The sequence below is a fragment of the Ovis aries genome, chromosome 3, assembly GCF_016772045.2.
Source record: "Ovis aries strain OAR_USU_Benz2616 breed Rambouillet chromosome 3, ARS-UI_Ramb_v3.0, whole genome shotgun sequence".
Classification (NCBI taxonomy): Eukaryota; Metazoa; Chordata; class Mammalia; order Artiodactyla; family Bovidae; genus Ovis; species Ovis aries.
Window position 1 is genome coordinate 136,445,856 of NC_056056.1, and position 15,175 is coordinate 136,461,030.

The 15,175-nt window shown below is 41.6% G+C and overlaps 1 protein-coding gene and 1 long non-coding RNA gene across 2 annotated transcripts in view; one reads left to right on the forward strand and one right to left on the reverse strand.

Moving 5' to 3' along the window:
• Positions 1-12,954, reverse strand: LOC132659437 (uncharacterized). The gene is made up of 2 exons (XR_009599910.1): positions 12,319-12,954; positions 1-11,172 (listed from the first exon to the last, which is right to left on the reverse strand). It is a non-coding gene; the product is annotated as an uncharacterized LOC132659437 (long non-coding RNA).
• Positions 12,851-15,175, forward strand: part of BCDIN3D (BCDIN3 domain containing RNA methyltransferase) — a 16,507-nt gene continuing 14,182 nt past the window's right edge. The window contains exon 1 of the mRNA XM_004023317.5: positions 12,851-13,267. Within this exon, the coding sequence (XP_004023366.4) occupies positions 12,863-13,267 (405 nt within the window). The 5' untranslated portion in view covers positions 12,851-12,862. The remainder of the gene's footprint in view (positions 13,268-15,175) is intronic.

Genomic DNA, 15,175 nt, shown 5'->3' on the forward strand with positions numbered 1-15,175 from the left:
TTTTTTATTTGTAATAATCTTTATTTTTTTATGACTACAAAATTAATACATATTCATTATAGAAAGCTTGGGAAATACATTAGTTTGAAAAGAGAAAAGGGCAGTCAGAGCAAGAAACAGAAAGAATTAAAGAAAGAAATCAAGTGCCTGTGTGCCTGTACTCGTGACACAGTCTTCCTCCTCCCCACCCCACCCCAGGTTCTTCTGATCTGGATAATTATGGATTGATCAATATTTAATGTTTCCATTGTTAAGACTCAAAACCCTGGTGACCACTGAGCTACGTAGTATACAATGATTATTTTCCTTTCTTGCATATTTTGTTTTTCTGGAGGTTAATCACAGTTGTTAGTTGTTCTTCATTTGCTTAATTTTTTTAACAGGTTTTTTGTTTTTTTTTTCTGCAACATGTCTCAGTTATGCCATTCAGGATCTCCATTTCATCAAGCGGGATCTTTTGTTGTATTTCAAGTGATTAGTTGCTCCACAGCATGTAGAGTCTTAGTTTCACAACCAGGGATCCAACCCAGCTCCCCTACACTGCAAGGCAGATTCATAACCACTAGATTACCAGGGAAGTCTCCACGTGCTTAGTTTTTATATCCCCATTAACAACTTATTTCTTAACTCTCTCCTAAGTGGGTAAACATTCTCTCAGTATGTCCAAATCCACTAGATATAATATCAGTTTCATCTTGTTGAGCCCCTCTTCTCTCCTGTAATATCCTGAATCCTCTAACTTGCATTGGTTACTCTAAAGACCCACTGTACAACTATTATCCAGGAATCTTCCTTCATCCCCATTCTGAGGATTGCCTTCATCACTCTCCTCTGTTAGAAACTTGCCATCTAGATTCCATGAATTTCTCTCTCTTGGTTTCCTATCTCATTTCGGTGGAAAACATTTTCCAGTAGTGTCCTGAGAAGCAGTTCATTGAGGGTAACAGTTTTGGCTTCCTGCAAGTCTGGAAATGTCTTCATTCTGTCTTCACACTTCATCAATCACTAGACTGAGTATAAAGATTGGAAATAACCTTTCCTTCAGAATATTCAAGGCATTGTTTCACTGTCTTCTAGGCTGCCAGTATGGCTGTTGAGAAATCCAGTGCTATTATGATCCTTGACCCTTTGCCTGCTTCTTTTATTTTTAATCTTTCTGGAAACACGTAGGATTTCCTCTTTGTCCTCAATGTTTTGAAAATGTACCATGTTATGTCTCATTGTGGAACTATTTGTATCTATTATACTCCCAACAAGACTTTCAGGAAATTATATTGATTCCGTAATAATTCCTCATATTTTAAAAACTTTTTATTTTGAAACGTTTATAGATGTACCAAAGTCACAAAAAGGAGGTTCCCTCCTACTCTTCATTGTTTCCCTCCATGACAACATCTTATATAATGACACGACACTACCCAAACTGGGAAATCAACATGGGTGCGAAGTGTGTATACAGTTCTGTAGCATGTTATCACATAGCTTCGTGTAGCCACCACGATAATCAAGATACAGAACCCTTCCACCATCATAAACACCTCCATTAAGCTATGTGATACTCACATCCGTGGTGCTATCATCCCTAACCCTAGCAAACCCCTACTGGTCTGTTTTGCATTTTCTATAATTTTTCCATTTTAAAATGTTATATAAATGGAATTGTACAGGTTTTACTTTTTTGAGATTTTTTTTCCCCACTCAACATAAAGCTTTAACATCCACCCAAATTGTTGCACATATCAGCCGTTCGCTCCTTTTCATTGATGAGTAATAGTCCATGCTGTAGATGTACCACCGATTGTTTAACCATTCACTCACTGAAGGGCGTTTGGTTCTTTTCCATTTTTAGCTATGACAAATAAAGCCACTATGAACATTCATGTAGAGGTTTTGCGTGGATATAAGCTTTCATTTCTCTAGGATAAATGCCCAGGAGTACGATTTATAAATCCATTTATAAATTGTATGGCCATTATTCCCAAGGGGTTTAAAACTCCACAAGGATTAATTGCAGAATTTCTTAACTATAATAAAAAGCAAATTCTCCATTTATAGATTGTGTTCCAGAAGTTCAGGTATGAGTCCCTTTTTGGAACGTGGTTTCTGTCGTAAAACAGATTCAATATTTTAAAATATGTGTAGATTCCTGCTTAACCCTCACTTCTGAGGCAGTGAGTGAGGTGGGAGAGCAGGGACTGAGCAGAGGCTCTGGGGCATGATTAGAGAGGGACAGGATGGGTGGGTAGGATGGGCTGGACCATGGGCCAGGATGTCAGGAGCACAAGCTTCTTTGGGAGGCCATAGATGCCGTTATACATGTGAATGATTCTTAACTTGGATATTTCCAGTTCTACATATACTGCTTCATTTTAACTTGGATGTTAATATGTGCTTGGGTACATATTCTGTGCAGGGCAAAGATGGATTTACTATGGAACTAATGAAACCCAACCTTCAGGGTCCTCACTCATACCCAGGACCCTTCCAAGGCCCTTGTACATTCACAAGATCATTTGATTTTACAAAATTTGAAACAGTTACTATTGTAGTTGATTAATTTCAGTTGATTACGACAGCTATCTCCACTTTGACTTCCCCTCCTTCACACTTCTTCTTGTGTTAGACAACACTGGAATGGCCACAGACTTTCCTGGAATCCAGCTAAGAGAAGTTTAGCTAGGGATACACTCCATTTGGGATCTATTCACATAATTTATAGTCACTTCTATTTATAGTTGACCTATTATTGCTATTACCTGCTGCCCAGATGAAGGAGTAGTTCCAGGAATCTCTTATCCACCCATAACTCTGACTCACCTGAAGTTGTGACCTGAGGGTGCAAGACGAGAGGTCAAATCAAGATCTAAACGTGACCTACTGCACTTGGTACCGGAAGTGTGTGGGAGTAGAAGAAAATCAAGTTTTGACAATGTATGACGTCGAAGTCAGACAGAGAAAGACAAATATCTTATGATATTGCTTACATCTGGAATCTAAAAAAAATGTTACAAATGAACCTATTTACAAAACAGAAATAGAGTCACAGAAGGTGAAGGTGAAGTTGCTCAGCTGTCTCCAGCTCTTTGCGACCCCATGGACTGTAGCCCACCAGGCTCCTCCGACCATGGGATTTTCCAGGCAAGAGTACTGGAATGGAGTGCCATTTCCTTCTCCAGAGGATCTTCCCGACCCAGTGAGTCACAGATACAGAAAACAAATTTGCGGTTACCAAGGGAGAGGGAGGGAGGGATAAATTGGGAGACTGGGGTTGACATATACACACCAGTACATATAAAATATATAACTAATAAGAACTACTATATAGCGCAGGGAACTTACTCAATACTTTGTAATGACTTATATGGAAAAATAATCTAAAAAATAGTGGATATATGTATAACTGATTTAATTCACTGTTCAGCAGAAACTAGCACATTATAAATCAACTATACTCCAATAAAAATTAATTTAAAAGACTATATACTGGAAAAATAAACACATTAAAAAAAAAGAAAAAAAAGAAAATGTATGAAGCCAGAAGCTAGTCTGAAGAAAACTCTATTTCTCATCTATATAAAAATACAAGCAGAAGACTCTGTCCTTATTGATTTCAGTCAAAACAAGTTTTGTTATGTCACCAGTATACGCAATAACACAGCACATAGTACTATAAATGTACCACGGATTCTTTTCTCTCTTTCATAGGAACTGTTCAAAATATGATTTATCAAAACTCCTATCTTTACAGTTTTTGATGACACAAATTACTAATACCAATACAGATAATAAAAGAACTCTAATACACCATTTGTAACGAGGTTTTCAAAGGTGAACTGGCCTGTAAGCGTAGTCAATTTGAAGAATATATCTATAATTAATCCCTGCACAAGAAAATTTGAAAAGCTCTGAAATCATATAGCTCCTAGATGAAAGAAACTTGATCAAGTTTTTTTTCCCAATTTGATAACAAACCTAAACATTTACATGACATTGCCGATCATGAATCATAAGCTTGAAAGAAATTTTTCTAAATGATCAAAAAGACATTTTTTATCTGCCAAGCTAAGAAAAGACTAAATTATCTTTCTATTCCTCTTAGTAAAATGCTATTATCAAATCATTACCATATGAAAGTGTTGGTTGCTCAGTCGTGTCCAGCTCTTTGCGACCCCATGGACTGTAGACCACCGGATTCCTCTCTCCATGGTATTTCCCAGGCAAGAATTCTGGAGTGGGTTACCATTTCCTTTTCAAATTATCATATGAAGAAGCAATCAAAGCATATACAGCCAAAAAGTGTAAGAAAAAAAAGTAATATTCAAGTGTGACTAGCATTTGATTCATCCAACTATTATGGGGATTTTTGTGATGTTTGTAGCACTTTTCAGATTTTTAAAAATTATAAATATTTGGGAACGCATGTAAGAATTAAAGATTTTAAAATTTAAAAAATAAAAAACTAAAAAAAAACACAGGAAAAAAAATCTCAGCATTCAGAAAATGAAAAAAAAATAAAAAAATAAAATATGCTATCTTACATTTATAAAAAAATTATAATTTGTTGTGACTTATTTTCTCATTGCAAATAAATATTCACATTCACATCTATCTTTCTGTTTGTAATTTTTCTTTAAAAACTACATGCTTGCGTGCATGTGCAAGCTCAATCGTGTCCAACTCTTTGTGACCCTATGGACTACAGACTGTGAGGGTCTTCTATCTATGGGATTCTCCAGGCAAGAATACTGGAGTGGGTTGCCATTTCCTCCTCCATGCAATCTTCCCGACCCAGAGAGCAAAGCCTCATCTCCTCATTGCAGCAGATTCTTTGAATCTGTGAATTCTAAAGAATCAGTGGCAGATTCTTTACCACTGAGCCATCAGGGAATTATGTCACCAAACCCACCCCTACAACTGTGTAATCAAAATCTAGCCAACTACAGCACAGAGCAGGCTCTTAGGTGCTATCACAGCTATTTCCCTGATGCTGGGAAAGACTGAAGGCAGAAGGAGAAGGGAGTGACAGAGGATGAGATGGTTAGATAGCACCACTGACTCAACGGACATGATTCTGAGCAAACTCCAGGAGATAGCGGAGGACAGAGGAGCCTGGCGTGCTGCAGTCCATGGGGTAGGACACAACTTAGTGACTGAACAACAGCAGCTATTTGAGGGCTGATTACTCAGGCGCGGGTTAAGTACTGTCAGGTCACTTAGGCTGACTGGGCTCTGAAAAGCGAGGATAGGTTCAAAAAGTGCCCACAGTGAGTCCAATCCAAATGTCCATGGGCTCACTTCTGAGGCATTTCAGGTCCCCAGTAACATTACCAGGCCACTTGTGTCTTCGCTGCTTGAGGCTCCCGGGATTACCGGGAGCCTCCCATTCACCACCTAGGACTGTTGCCTATTTCTTTTCAGGTGAACAATGTTTTGAAGACTCAAAAGCCATGCCCATGTCCTTAATGAAATTAAGCTCTTTACTGGCAAATATGTATACACTGTGTTTAAACAGGCAAACAACAGAAAAAGTGCTTACAGAAGAAAGGTGATTCCTGCACTTTGAAAATTAAGGACTGTCAAGAGTTTGTGCTAGCGTCATCTAGTGACAAAAAGGGGTAATCTCAGCTTAACAAAATCTGTGGAACACTGGGGAGAGAAAGGGCGGTGCTGCTGTCCTCCAACGCCATCTTTTTTCTAGAAGAATACTGTGGTTAACGCAATTCCACCATGACTTTTGGTCATTAACTTATGTCCTCTCTATCTGATACATCAGACAGAGATGAAAATGCGAAGTAAAAATTGAGAGGAAAAGGGACAGGGCCTATTTTTAATCTCTGATAGCACTTTCCAGGACTGTCTGCAGAAGTCATGCTTCAGTCCTTGGAAGAATTTCAGCATATCACCGGCTTCATGAAGCTGGAGACCCCTTTCAGATGACTGGCCAGGTGGGCAGAAGTCACACCACCTTTGCAGACCCCTGGCTGAAGCTGTTGTACATTCTGGGCCATCCTGGCTGCTGACTTGAACCCGCTACCTAGGCAAACACCTCATCCTGCCCCACTCCCACCCAGTTTCTCACCAGCTCTGTTTTTTTCTTATCTTTGGTTCAGCCCACATTTTGCCTAGCTCCATTCCAACAGGTCTGTTTCAGTTCAGTTCCTTTCTTTCTTCCTTTTCAGTTTTCCCCAAACAGACCTGGCTCTTGTTCCCTACTTGCATCCTCTATGGAGCTTGGTCTATTTTATTTCATTGCAGAAAGAATACTTAACATAAGCAGAACCTAGCAGACTATAGTCCATGAGGTTGCAAAGAGTGGAATACGACTGAGAGACTAACCCACATCACACCCCATTAGATCAGATTTTTAAAAATATTTTGTTTCATTTTTGGTTTTAAGACTCAATTTTATTTTAATTTTTTGGCCACACCACGTGGCATGTAGGATCTTAGTTCTCTGACCAGGGATTGAAACCTCACCCCCTGTACTGGAAGCATGGAGCCTTAACCACTGGACCCACCAGGGAGGTTCCTGAAACCGGTGTTTAAGTGTACAGTACAGTACTGTTATCTATAGGCACAATGGTGTACAACAGATCTCTAGAACTTATTCATTTTGCATACCTCCAACTTTATACCAGTGACTAGCCACTCCCTCTTTCCCTCACCCCAGCCCCTGGCAACTATCATACTATTCTCTCTTTCTATGGGTTTGATTTTGGATACCTTATGTAAATGGAATCATGCAGTAATTGTCCTTCTGTGACTGGCTTATTTCACTTAGCATAATGTCCTCTTGAGAGTCCCTTGAACTGCAAGGAGATCAAACCAGTCAATCCTAAAGGCAGTCAACCCTGAATATTCATTTGAAGGACTGAAGCTGAAGTGCCAATTGTTTGGTCGCCTCATGTGAAGAACTGACTCATTAGAAAAGACCCTGATGCTGGGAAAGATTGAAGGCAAAAGAAGAAGGGGGAGGCAAAGGATGAGATGGTTATATAGCATTACTGACTCAGCAAACATGATTTGAGCAAACTCCAGGAGATAGTGAAGGACAGAGGAGCCCAGTGTGCTGCAGTTCATGGGGGTCTCAAAGAGTCAGACACGACTTAGCGACTCAACAACAGAATGTCCTCAAGGTTCATCCCTTTTGTCGCATATGGTAGAGCTTCCTTAAGATCAATAATATTCTATTGTATGTATGTTAACGTTTCTTTTATCTATTAATCTGTAGATGGACATTTAAGTCATTTCCACATCTTGGCTATTGTGAATAGTGTCACTACAGTGGAAGTGGTCCAGAGAGAATGTGAGCACTAATATCTCTCCAAGATCCTAATTTCAATTCTTTCGGATAAATACCCAAAAATGGGATTGTGGGCATCATGTGGTAGTTTTATTTTTAATTTTTCGAGGAACATCCATACTGTTTCTCATGGAGGCTGCACCATTTTACATTTCCACCAACGATGCACAAGCATTCCACTTTTTCCACATCTTTGCCAATAGCCCCTGTCTTTTGGTTTTGTTTTCATAATAGCCACCCTAAATAGCTGTGAGGTGATATCTCATTGTGGTTTTGATATGCATTTCCCCAATGACTAGTTGAGCATCTTTTCATATGTCTGTTGGCCATTTGTATGTCCTCCTTTGGAAAAAATATCTGTTCAAGTCCTTTGCCCACTTAAAGAATCAAGTTACTCTTCTTTTTTTTTTTTGGTTTTGATTTATTCAGTTCAGTTCAGTTCAATCGCTCAGTCGTGTCCGACTCTTTGCAACCCCATGGACTGCAGCACGCCAGGCCTCCCTGTCCATCACCAACTCCCAGAGTTTACTCAAACTCATGTTCATTGAGTCGGTGATGGCATCCAACAATCTCATATTCTGTCATCCCCTTCTCCTCCTGCCTTCAGTCTTTCCCAGCATCAGGGTCTTTTCAAATGAGTCAGTTCTTCACATCAGGTGGCCAAAGTATTGGAGCTTCAGCTTCAACCAGTCCTTCCAATGACCATTCAGGACTGATTTCCTTTAGGATGGACCTGTTGGATCTCCTTGCTGTCCAAGGGACTCTCAAGAGTCTTCTCCAACACTACAGTTCAAAAGCATCAATTCTCTGGTGCTCAGCTTTCTTTATAGTCCAACTCTCACATCCATACATGACTACTGGAAAAACCATAGCCTTGACTAGATGGACCTTTGTTGGCAAATTAATGTCTCTGCTTTTGAATATGTTGTCTCGGTGTCTCATAACTTTTCTTATAAGGAGTAAGCGTCTTTTAATTTTATGGCTGCAGTCATCATGTGCAGTGATTTTGGAGCCCTCCAAAAGAAAGATGTTTCCACTAGAAACATCTATTTGTTCTCCATCTGTTTGCCATGGAGTGATGGGACTGGATGCCATAATCTTAGTTTTCTGAATGTTGAACTTTAAGCCAACATTTTCACTCTCCTCTTTCACTTTCATCAAAAGGCTCTTTAGTTCTTCTTAGCTTTCTGCCCTAAGGGTGACATCATCTGCATATCTGAGGTTATTGATATTTCTCCCGGCAATCTTGATTCCAGCCTGTGTGTCATCCAGTCCAGCATTTCTCATGATGTACTCTGCATATCAGTTAAATAAGCATGATGAAAATATACAGCCTTGACGTACTCCTTTCCTGATTTGGAACCAGTCTGTTGTTCCTTGTCCAGTTCTAACTGTTGCTTCCTGACCTGCACACAGATTTCTCAAGAGGCAGGTCAGATGGACTGGTATTCCCATCTCTTTAGGAATTTTCTAGAGTTTGTGGTGATCCACACAGTCAAAGGCTTTGGCATAGTCAATAAAGCAGAAATAGATGTTTTTCTGGAACTCTCTTGCTTTTTCGATGATCCAGGGGATGTTGCAATTTGATCTCTGGTTCCTCTGTCTTCTCCAAAACCAGCTTGAACATCTGGAAGTTCTTGGTTCACGTTCAGTTGAAGCCTGGCTTGGAGAATTTTGAGCATTACTTTACTAGCGTGTGAGATGAGTGCAACTGTGCAGTAGTTTGAGCATTCTTTGGCATTGCCTTTCTTTGGGATTAGAATGAAAACTGACCTTTTCCAGTCCTGTGGCCACTGCTGCGTTTTCCAAATTTTTGGCATATTGAATGTAGCACTTTCACAGCATCATCTTTCAGGATTTGAAACAGATCAACTGGAATTCCATCACCTCCACTAGCTTTGTTTGATTTGTAGGAGTTCCTTAAGTTAATCCCTTATCAGATAAATAGCTTGGGAAATATTTTCCCCCACTCCATAGGTTACCTTTTCACTGTTAATGGATTCTGTTGCTGTGTAGAAGTTTTAAATTTGATATAGCTCCATTTGTCTATTTTTGCTTTTGTTGTCTGTGCTCTTGACATCATATCTATGAAATCATTACCAAAATCAGTCTTGAAGTCTTTCTCCTGTGATTTTTTTTCTTGCTGTTGTAGTTTCAGGTTTTACATTTAAGTCCTTAACCCATTTTGAGTTGATTTTTGTGTAAGGATCCACTTTCATCTTTTTGCATATGAATATCCAGTTTTCCCACTATCATTTATTGATACTGAGTTTTTATTCAACACTTATTAAGCATCTTGGGCCAGGCATTATGGTAGGCATAGGAGAAAGGGAAAGATATACCCACCTGAATGCACCGTTCCAAAGAATAGCAAGGACAGATAAGAAAGCCTTCTTAAGTAAGCAATGTAAAGATATAGAGGAAAACAACAGAATGGGAAAGACTAGAGATCTCTTCAAGAAAATTAGAGATAACAAGGGAACATTTCATGCAAATATCGGCACAATAAAGGACAGAAATGGTAAGGACCTAACAGAAGCAGAAGAGATTAAGAAGTGGTGGGAAGAATACACAGAAGAACTGTACCAAAAAAAGGTCTTAATGACTTGGATAAGCACAATGGTGCAGTCACTCACCTAGAGCCAGACATCTTGAAGTGTGAAGTCAAGTGGGCCTTAAGAAGCATTACTACAAACAAAGCTAGTGGAGGTGATGGAATCCCAGCTGAGCTATTTCAAATCCTAAAAGATTTAATCATGTTAAAGTGCTGCACTCAGTATGCCAGCAAACTTGGAAAACTAAGCAGTGGCCACAGGACTGGAAAAGGTCAGTTTTTATTCTAATCCCAAAGAAGCGGAATGCCAAAGAATGTTCAAAACATCATATAGCACTCATTTCATGTGCTAGCAAGATTATGCTCAAAATCCTCCAAGCTAGGATTCAGCAATATATGAACCAAGAACTTACAGATACACAAGCTGGATTTAGAAAAGGCAGAAGGACCAGAGATCAAATTGCCAACATCCACTGGATCACAGAAAAAGCAAGAGAATTCCAGAAAAACATCTACTTCTGCTTCATTGACTACACTAAAGCCTTTGACTGTGTGGATCACGACAAACTGTGAAAAATTCTTAAAGAGTTGGGGATACCAGACCACCTTACCTGCCTCCTGAGAAACCTGTATGCAGGTCAAGAGGCAACAGTTAGAACCAGACATGGAAAAACAGACTGTTTCAAAACTGGGAAAGGAGTACATCAAGGCTGTATATTGCCACCCTGATTATTTAACTTATATGCAGAGTTCAGTTCGGTTCAGTCACTCAGTCATGTCCAACTCTGCAACCCCATGAACTGCAGCATGCCAGGCCTCCCTGTCCATTACCAACTCCCAGAGTTCACTCAAACTCACGACCATTGAGTCAGTGATGCCATCCAGCCATCTCATCCTCTGTCATCCCCTTCTCCTCCTGCCCCCAATCCCTCCCAGCATCACAGTCTTTTCCAATGAGTCAGCTCTTCGCATGAGGTGGCCAAAGTACTGGAGTTTCAGCTTTAGCATCAGTCCTTCCAAAGAACACCCAGGACTGATCTCCTTTAGAATGGACTGGTTGGATCTCTTGCCGTCCAAGGGACTCTCAAGAGTCTTCTCCAACATCACAGTTCAAAAGCATCAATTCTTCGGTGCTCAGCTTTCTTCACAGTCCAACTCTCACATCCATACATGACCACTGGAAAAACCATAGCCTTGACTAGACGGACCTTTGTTGGCAAAGTAATGTCTCTGCTTTTCAATATGTTCTCTAGGTTGGGCATAACTTTTCTTCCAAGGAGTAGGCGTCTTTTAATTTCACGGCTGCAATCACCATCTGCAGTGAGAGTACATCATATGAAATGCCAGGCTAGATGAATCACAAGCTGGAATCAAGATTGCTTGGAGAAATAACAAAAACCTCAGATATGCAGATGACACCACCCTAATGGCAGAAAACAAGGAGGAACTAAAGAGCCTTTTGATGAAAGGTGAAAAAGCTGGCTTAAAACTCAACATACAAAACACTAAGGTCATGGATCTAGTTCCATCACTTCATGGCAAATAGGTGGGGAAACAATGGAAATAGTGACAGACTATTTTCTTGGGCTCCAAAATCACTGCAGATGGTGACTGCAGCTATGAAATTAAAAGACGCTTGCTCCTTGAAAGAAAAGCTATGACAAATGTAGACAATACATTAAAAAGCAGAGACATTAAAATGACATTAAATACATTAAAAAGACATCACTTGGCTGATGAAGTTCCATATACTCAAAACTATGGTTTTTCCAGTAGTCATGCACAGATGTGAGAGTTGGACCATAAAGAACGGTGAGCACTGAAGAATTGATGCTTTTGAACTGTGGTGTTGGGGAAGACTCTTGAGAGTCCCTTGGACAGCAAGATCAAACCAGTCAATCCTAACGGAAATCAGTCCTGAATATTCATTGGAAGGACTGAGGCTGAAGCTGAAGCCCCAATATTTTGGCCACCTGATGCAAAGAGCCAACTCACTGGAAAAGACCTTGATGCTGGGGAAGATTGAAGGCAGCAGGAGAAGAAGGCAACAGGGGATGAGATGGTTGGATGGCATCATCCACTCAATGGGCATGAGTTTGAGCAAACTCAGGGAGATAGTGAAAGACAGGGAAGCCTGGAATGTTGCAGTCCATAGGGTTGCAAAGAGTCCAACACGAGTGAGCAACTGAACAACAAGGGGATTCAGGTTGAGAACAACATAATGGCTGCAAATACAACCTCTAGAACCAAAGTACCTGGGTTCAAATCCTGGTGCTATCATTTCTACAAATTACTAACTTTGTGGTCCCTCAATATTCTCATTTATATAAAAAGGATATTAGTTATGGTTCTTTTTTCACAGGGTTGGTGTGAGGATTAAACAAATACCTGTAAAAGGTTTACAGAAAAATGGCATTTGTTAAGCACTCTTATGTACTGGCTCTTAAGGCACAGTCCTTACCTCTCAAGAGCTCACAGTCTCCAGTTGCCCCTGTCCACCTGGCCCACGTGGCAGGCTGGGCTATCTGGGTCTTCTGGCACCTCAAGTGATCCACAGTTTCTAGCTATCCTGTCCTGGAATCACAGGATGAACGGGTGCAAGTTCTTGGGTCACATATTCCCCTGCGACCTTGAGCAAGTAATTTCTAATCTCTGGGTCTCACTTTATGCATTTGTTTTGTTTTTTTTTTAAGTCAAGAACTTTTATTTTAAAATAAACATTGAAGATTCCCCCCTTCCCCACCACCCTACAAAACTTTGAATGTGGAATGTTCAATAGCCTATCCATTTTAGAAGGTTACAAAACCAACAAAAACTCCAGTTGTCTAACGATGAAACTTTATGCATTTGTAAAGGAAGGAAGTTGGACCAAAATAGATTTCCAAATCCCAATAAATGCCTTGTTCTGGGTAGACCGTTGGCTTGAGCAAATCATTCAACCTCTCTGCGCTTGTTTCTCACACACACAAAAAAACAGAATAATATTACTAACCACCTTCTAGGTTATGGCGACGATGCCACGTGGCAACGCAACCTCCCTATTCCTGCGCTCGCTCCAGGGAGGCTGCTTTCACCCTCAGTCCCTTTGCCGTTCAGCGCAGGCGCGCTGGAGCCCGAGCGGCCTGCAGGTTCCAGACTTCCGGTTCCGAGGGGACTCAGAGGCCAGACTGAGACTAATGGCGGCGTCCACGGAGCAGGCCACGGGGGACGTTGAGAAGACCGCGGCGGAAGAGAAACCGCGCGTTCTGGAACCCGGGGCAGCCCCGTTCGGAAATTTCCCTCATTATTCCCGCTTCCACCCTCCAGAGCAACGGCTCCGCCTCCTACCCCCGGAGCTGCTTCGCCGGCTCTTTCCTCAGAGTCCCGAGACAAGGCCGATCCTGGGGCTCGACGTGGGGTGTAACTCCGGGGTGAGTGCCGGGGGAGGGATCGGACGTCGGTTGAGCCGAGAGGTTGGCAGCCTTCAAGTCTTCTGGGCTTTCGGCCTGGGCGTGGTATTACACCCTCACAGCGTTCCCAAAATGAGTTTAAAGGTTTAGCGTTCTACCCCTCGGTGCTGCTACAGGACCTCCGGGGTCCTAACACCATCTCTTTTAGGAATCTGGGGGAGGAATCATTTTCAAATACGTTCGGAATCCTGCGCCCCGCCTCCGCACTTGCAGCATCACTGCTGAACCCGGGTGGGCAGGGCCAAAGTGTCTGGGCTTCCGGCTGTTGCCTCCTGTCCAGCGTGGCTGGCGACTTGCTGGAGGAGAGGGGGCTGCCTGACACCCACGTTTGGAAGCGTGGAGTTGGGATTGGTTTACTGGATAAGATGAGCCGGGGTGACAGAATCATGCGTGAAATTAAGATAAGTGTGAAACAGTGCAGAGCCAAGTGGATAGTTTAAAAGCAATCAGTTGGCTGAGTGCAGTGCAGAGGATCGAGAAAGAAAATAAAGCATCCTGTTAGAAGAAGGCTTTGCCACATTTTCTTACCACAAAGTATTTTTAGGCATAAGAATGATTATAGTCAGACCACAAGCAAAACAGCGGAGTGTCTCTCTAACACCTATTTGTAGTAACTAGGATATCCTAGAGGAGCAGGCATTCTGACCCTATGATTACAGATGCTTCACAAAGTTAGTACCGTCACTCCTTTCCAGACCAGGAGGGGAAGGGGGTAAGGAAAATTTTACCCTGTTTCTGGACTTAGGCAGAAGAGACCTTAGTAGAAGGTTGAGGGCTGTAGGGACACAGCTGGTAAATGGGAGGGAGGGTTGCATTTGAACACAGGCTAAAGGCTGGAATGAGTAGAGATGGGTGTCTGGCTATCCTTTGCAGACATTTCTCTACTGTGATGATATATTAAATCAGAGGGGGAAAAGCAATGGAAAAGAGAAACTGGATATAAGATTTGGGGTTTCATGAAAGGCATTAGGAAACCACAATAGATTTTAAAGTTGAACGTGCTATATGTGCACCTTAGGAGCCAAGACACAGTTGCAGTTAACTAGGGCAGTGGCTCCTAAACTTGGCTATATATTTAGGGAGTTTATTATTTTGCCCTTAAAAAAAGATTCTTGTATTAATACTTGTTAAGACCCCCCCCCCCCAATTCAAAATACAAAGGGATACATAGCAAGTCTCTACTCCTAACCCTAAATCCTCCTCTTCCTATGATGATAGTCACTCAGTTGTGTCCAACTCAGCAACCCGTGGACTGTAGCCTGCCAGGATCCTCTGTCCATGGAATTCTTCCGGCAGGACTACTGGAGTGGGTGGCCATTTCCTTCTGCAGGGGATCTTCCTGACCCAGGGATTGAACTCAGGTCTCCTGCACTGCAGGCGGATTCTTTATGTCTGAGCACCAGGAAAGCCTCTTCCTGTACACAATGGCAACTGCTATTTATAATTTCTCCAGTATGTGGCCTATGTGTGCACAGACATCTGTGTATGTATAAATATCTCACCAGTTCTAGTTTTACAGATAATAGCACACTGTTTTGCACCTTGGTCTTCATTTAGTAATTTGGAGATCACTCATGTCACTACGGGCTTCCCTGATGGCTCCCATGGTATAGCGTCGCCTGCAATGCGGGAGACCCGGGTTCGATTCCTGGGTCGGGAAGATCCCCGGGAGAAGGAAATGGCAGTCCACTCCAGAACTCTTGGTTGGAAAATTCATGGACAGAGAGCCTGATAGGCTACAGTCCCTGGGGTCGCGAAGAGTCGGACATGACTGAGCGGCTTCACTTTTCACTTTCATGTCACTACATTCTGTTTTAGTAGCTTCATAATATTTTTTTGTATAGATGTGCCATAATTTGGGGGGTACTT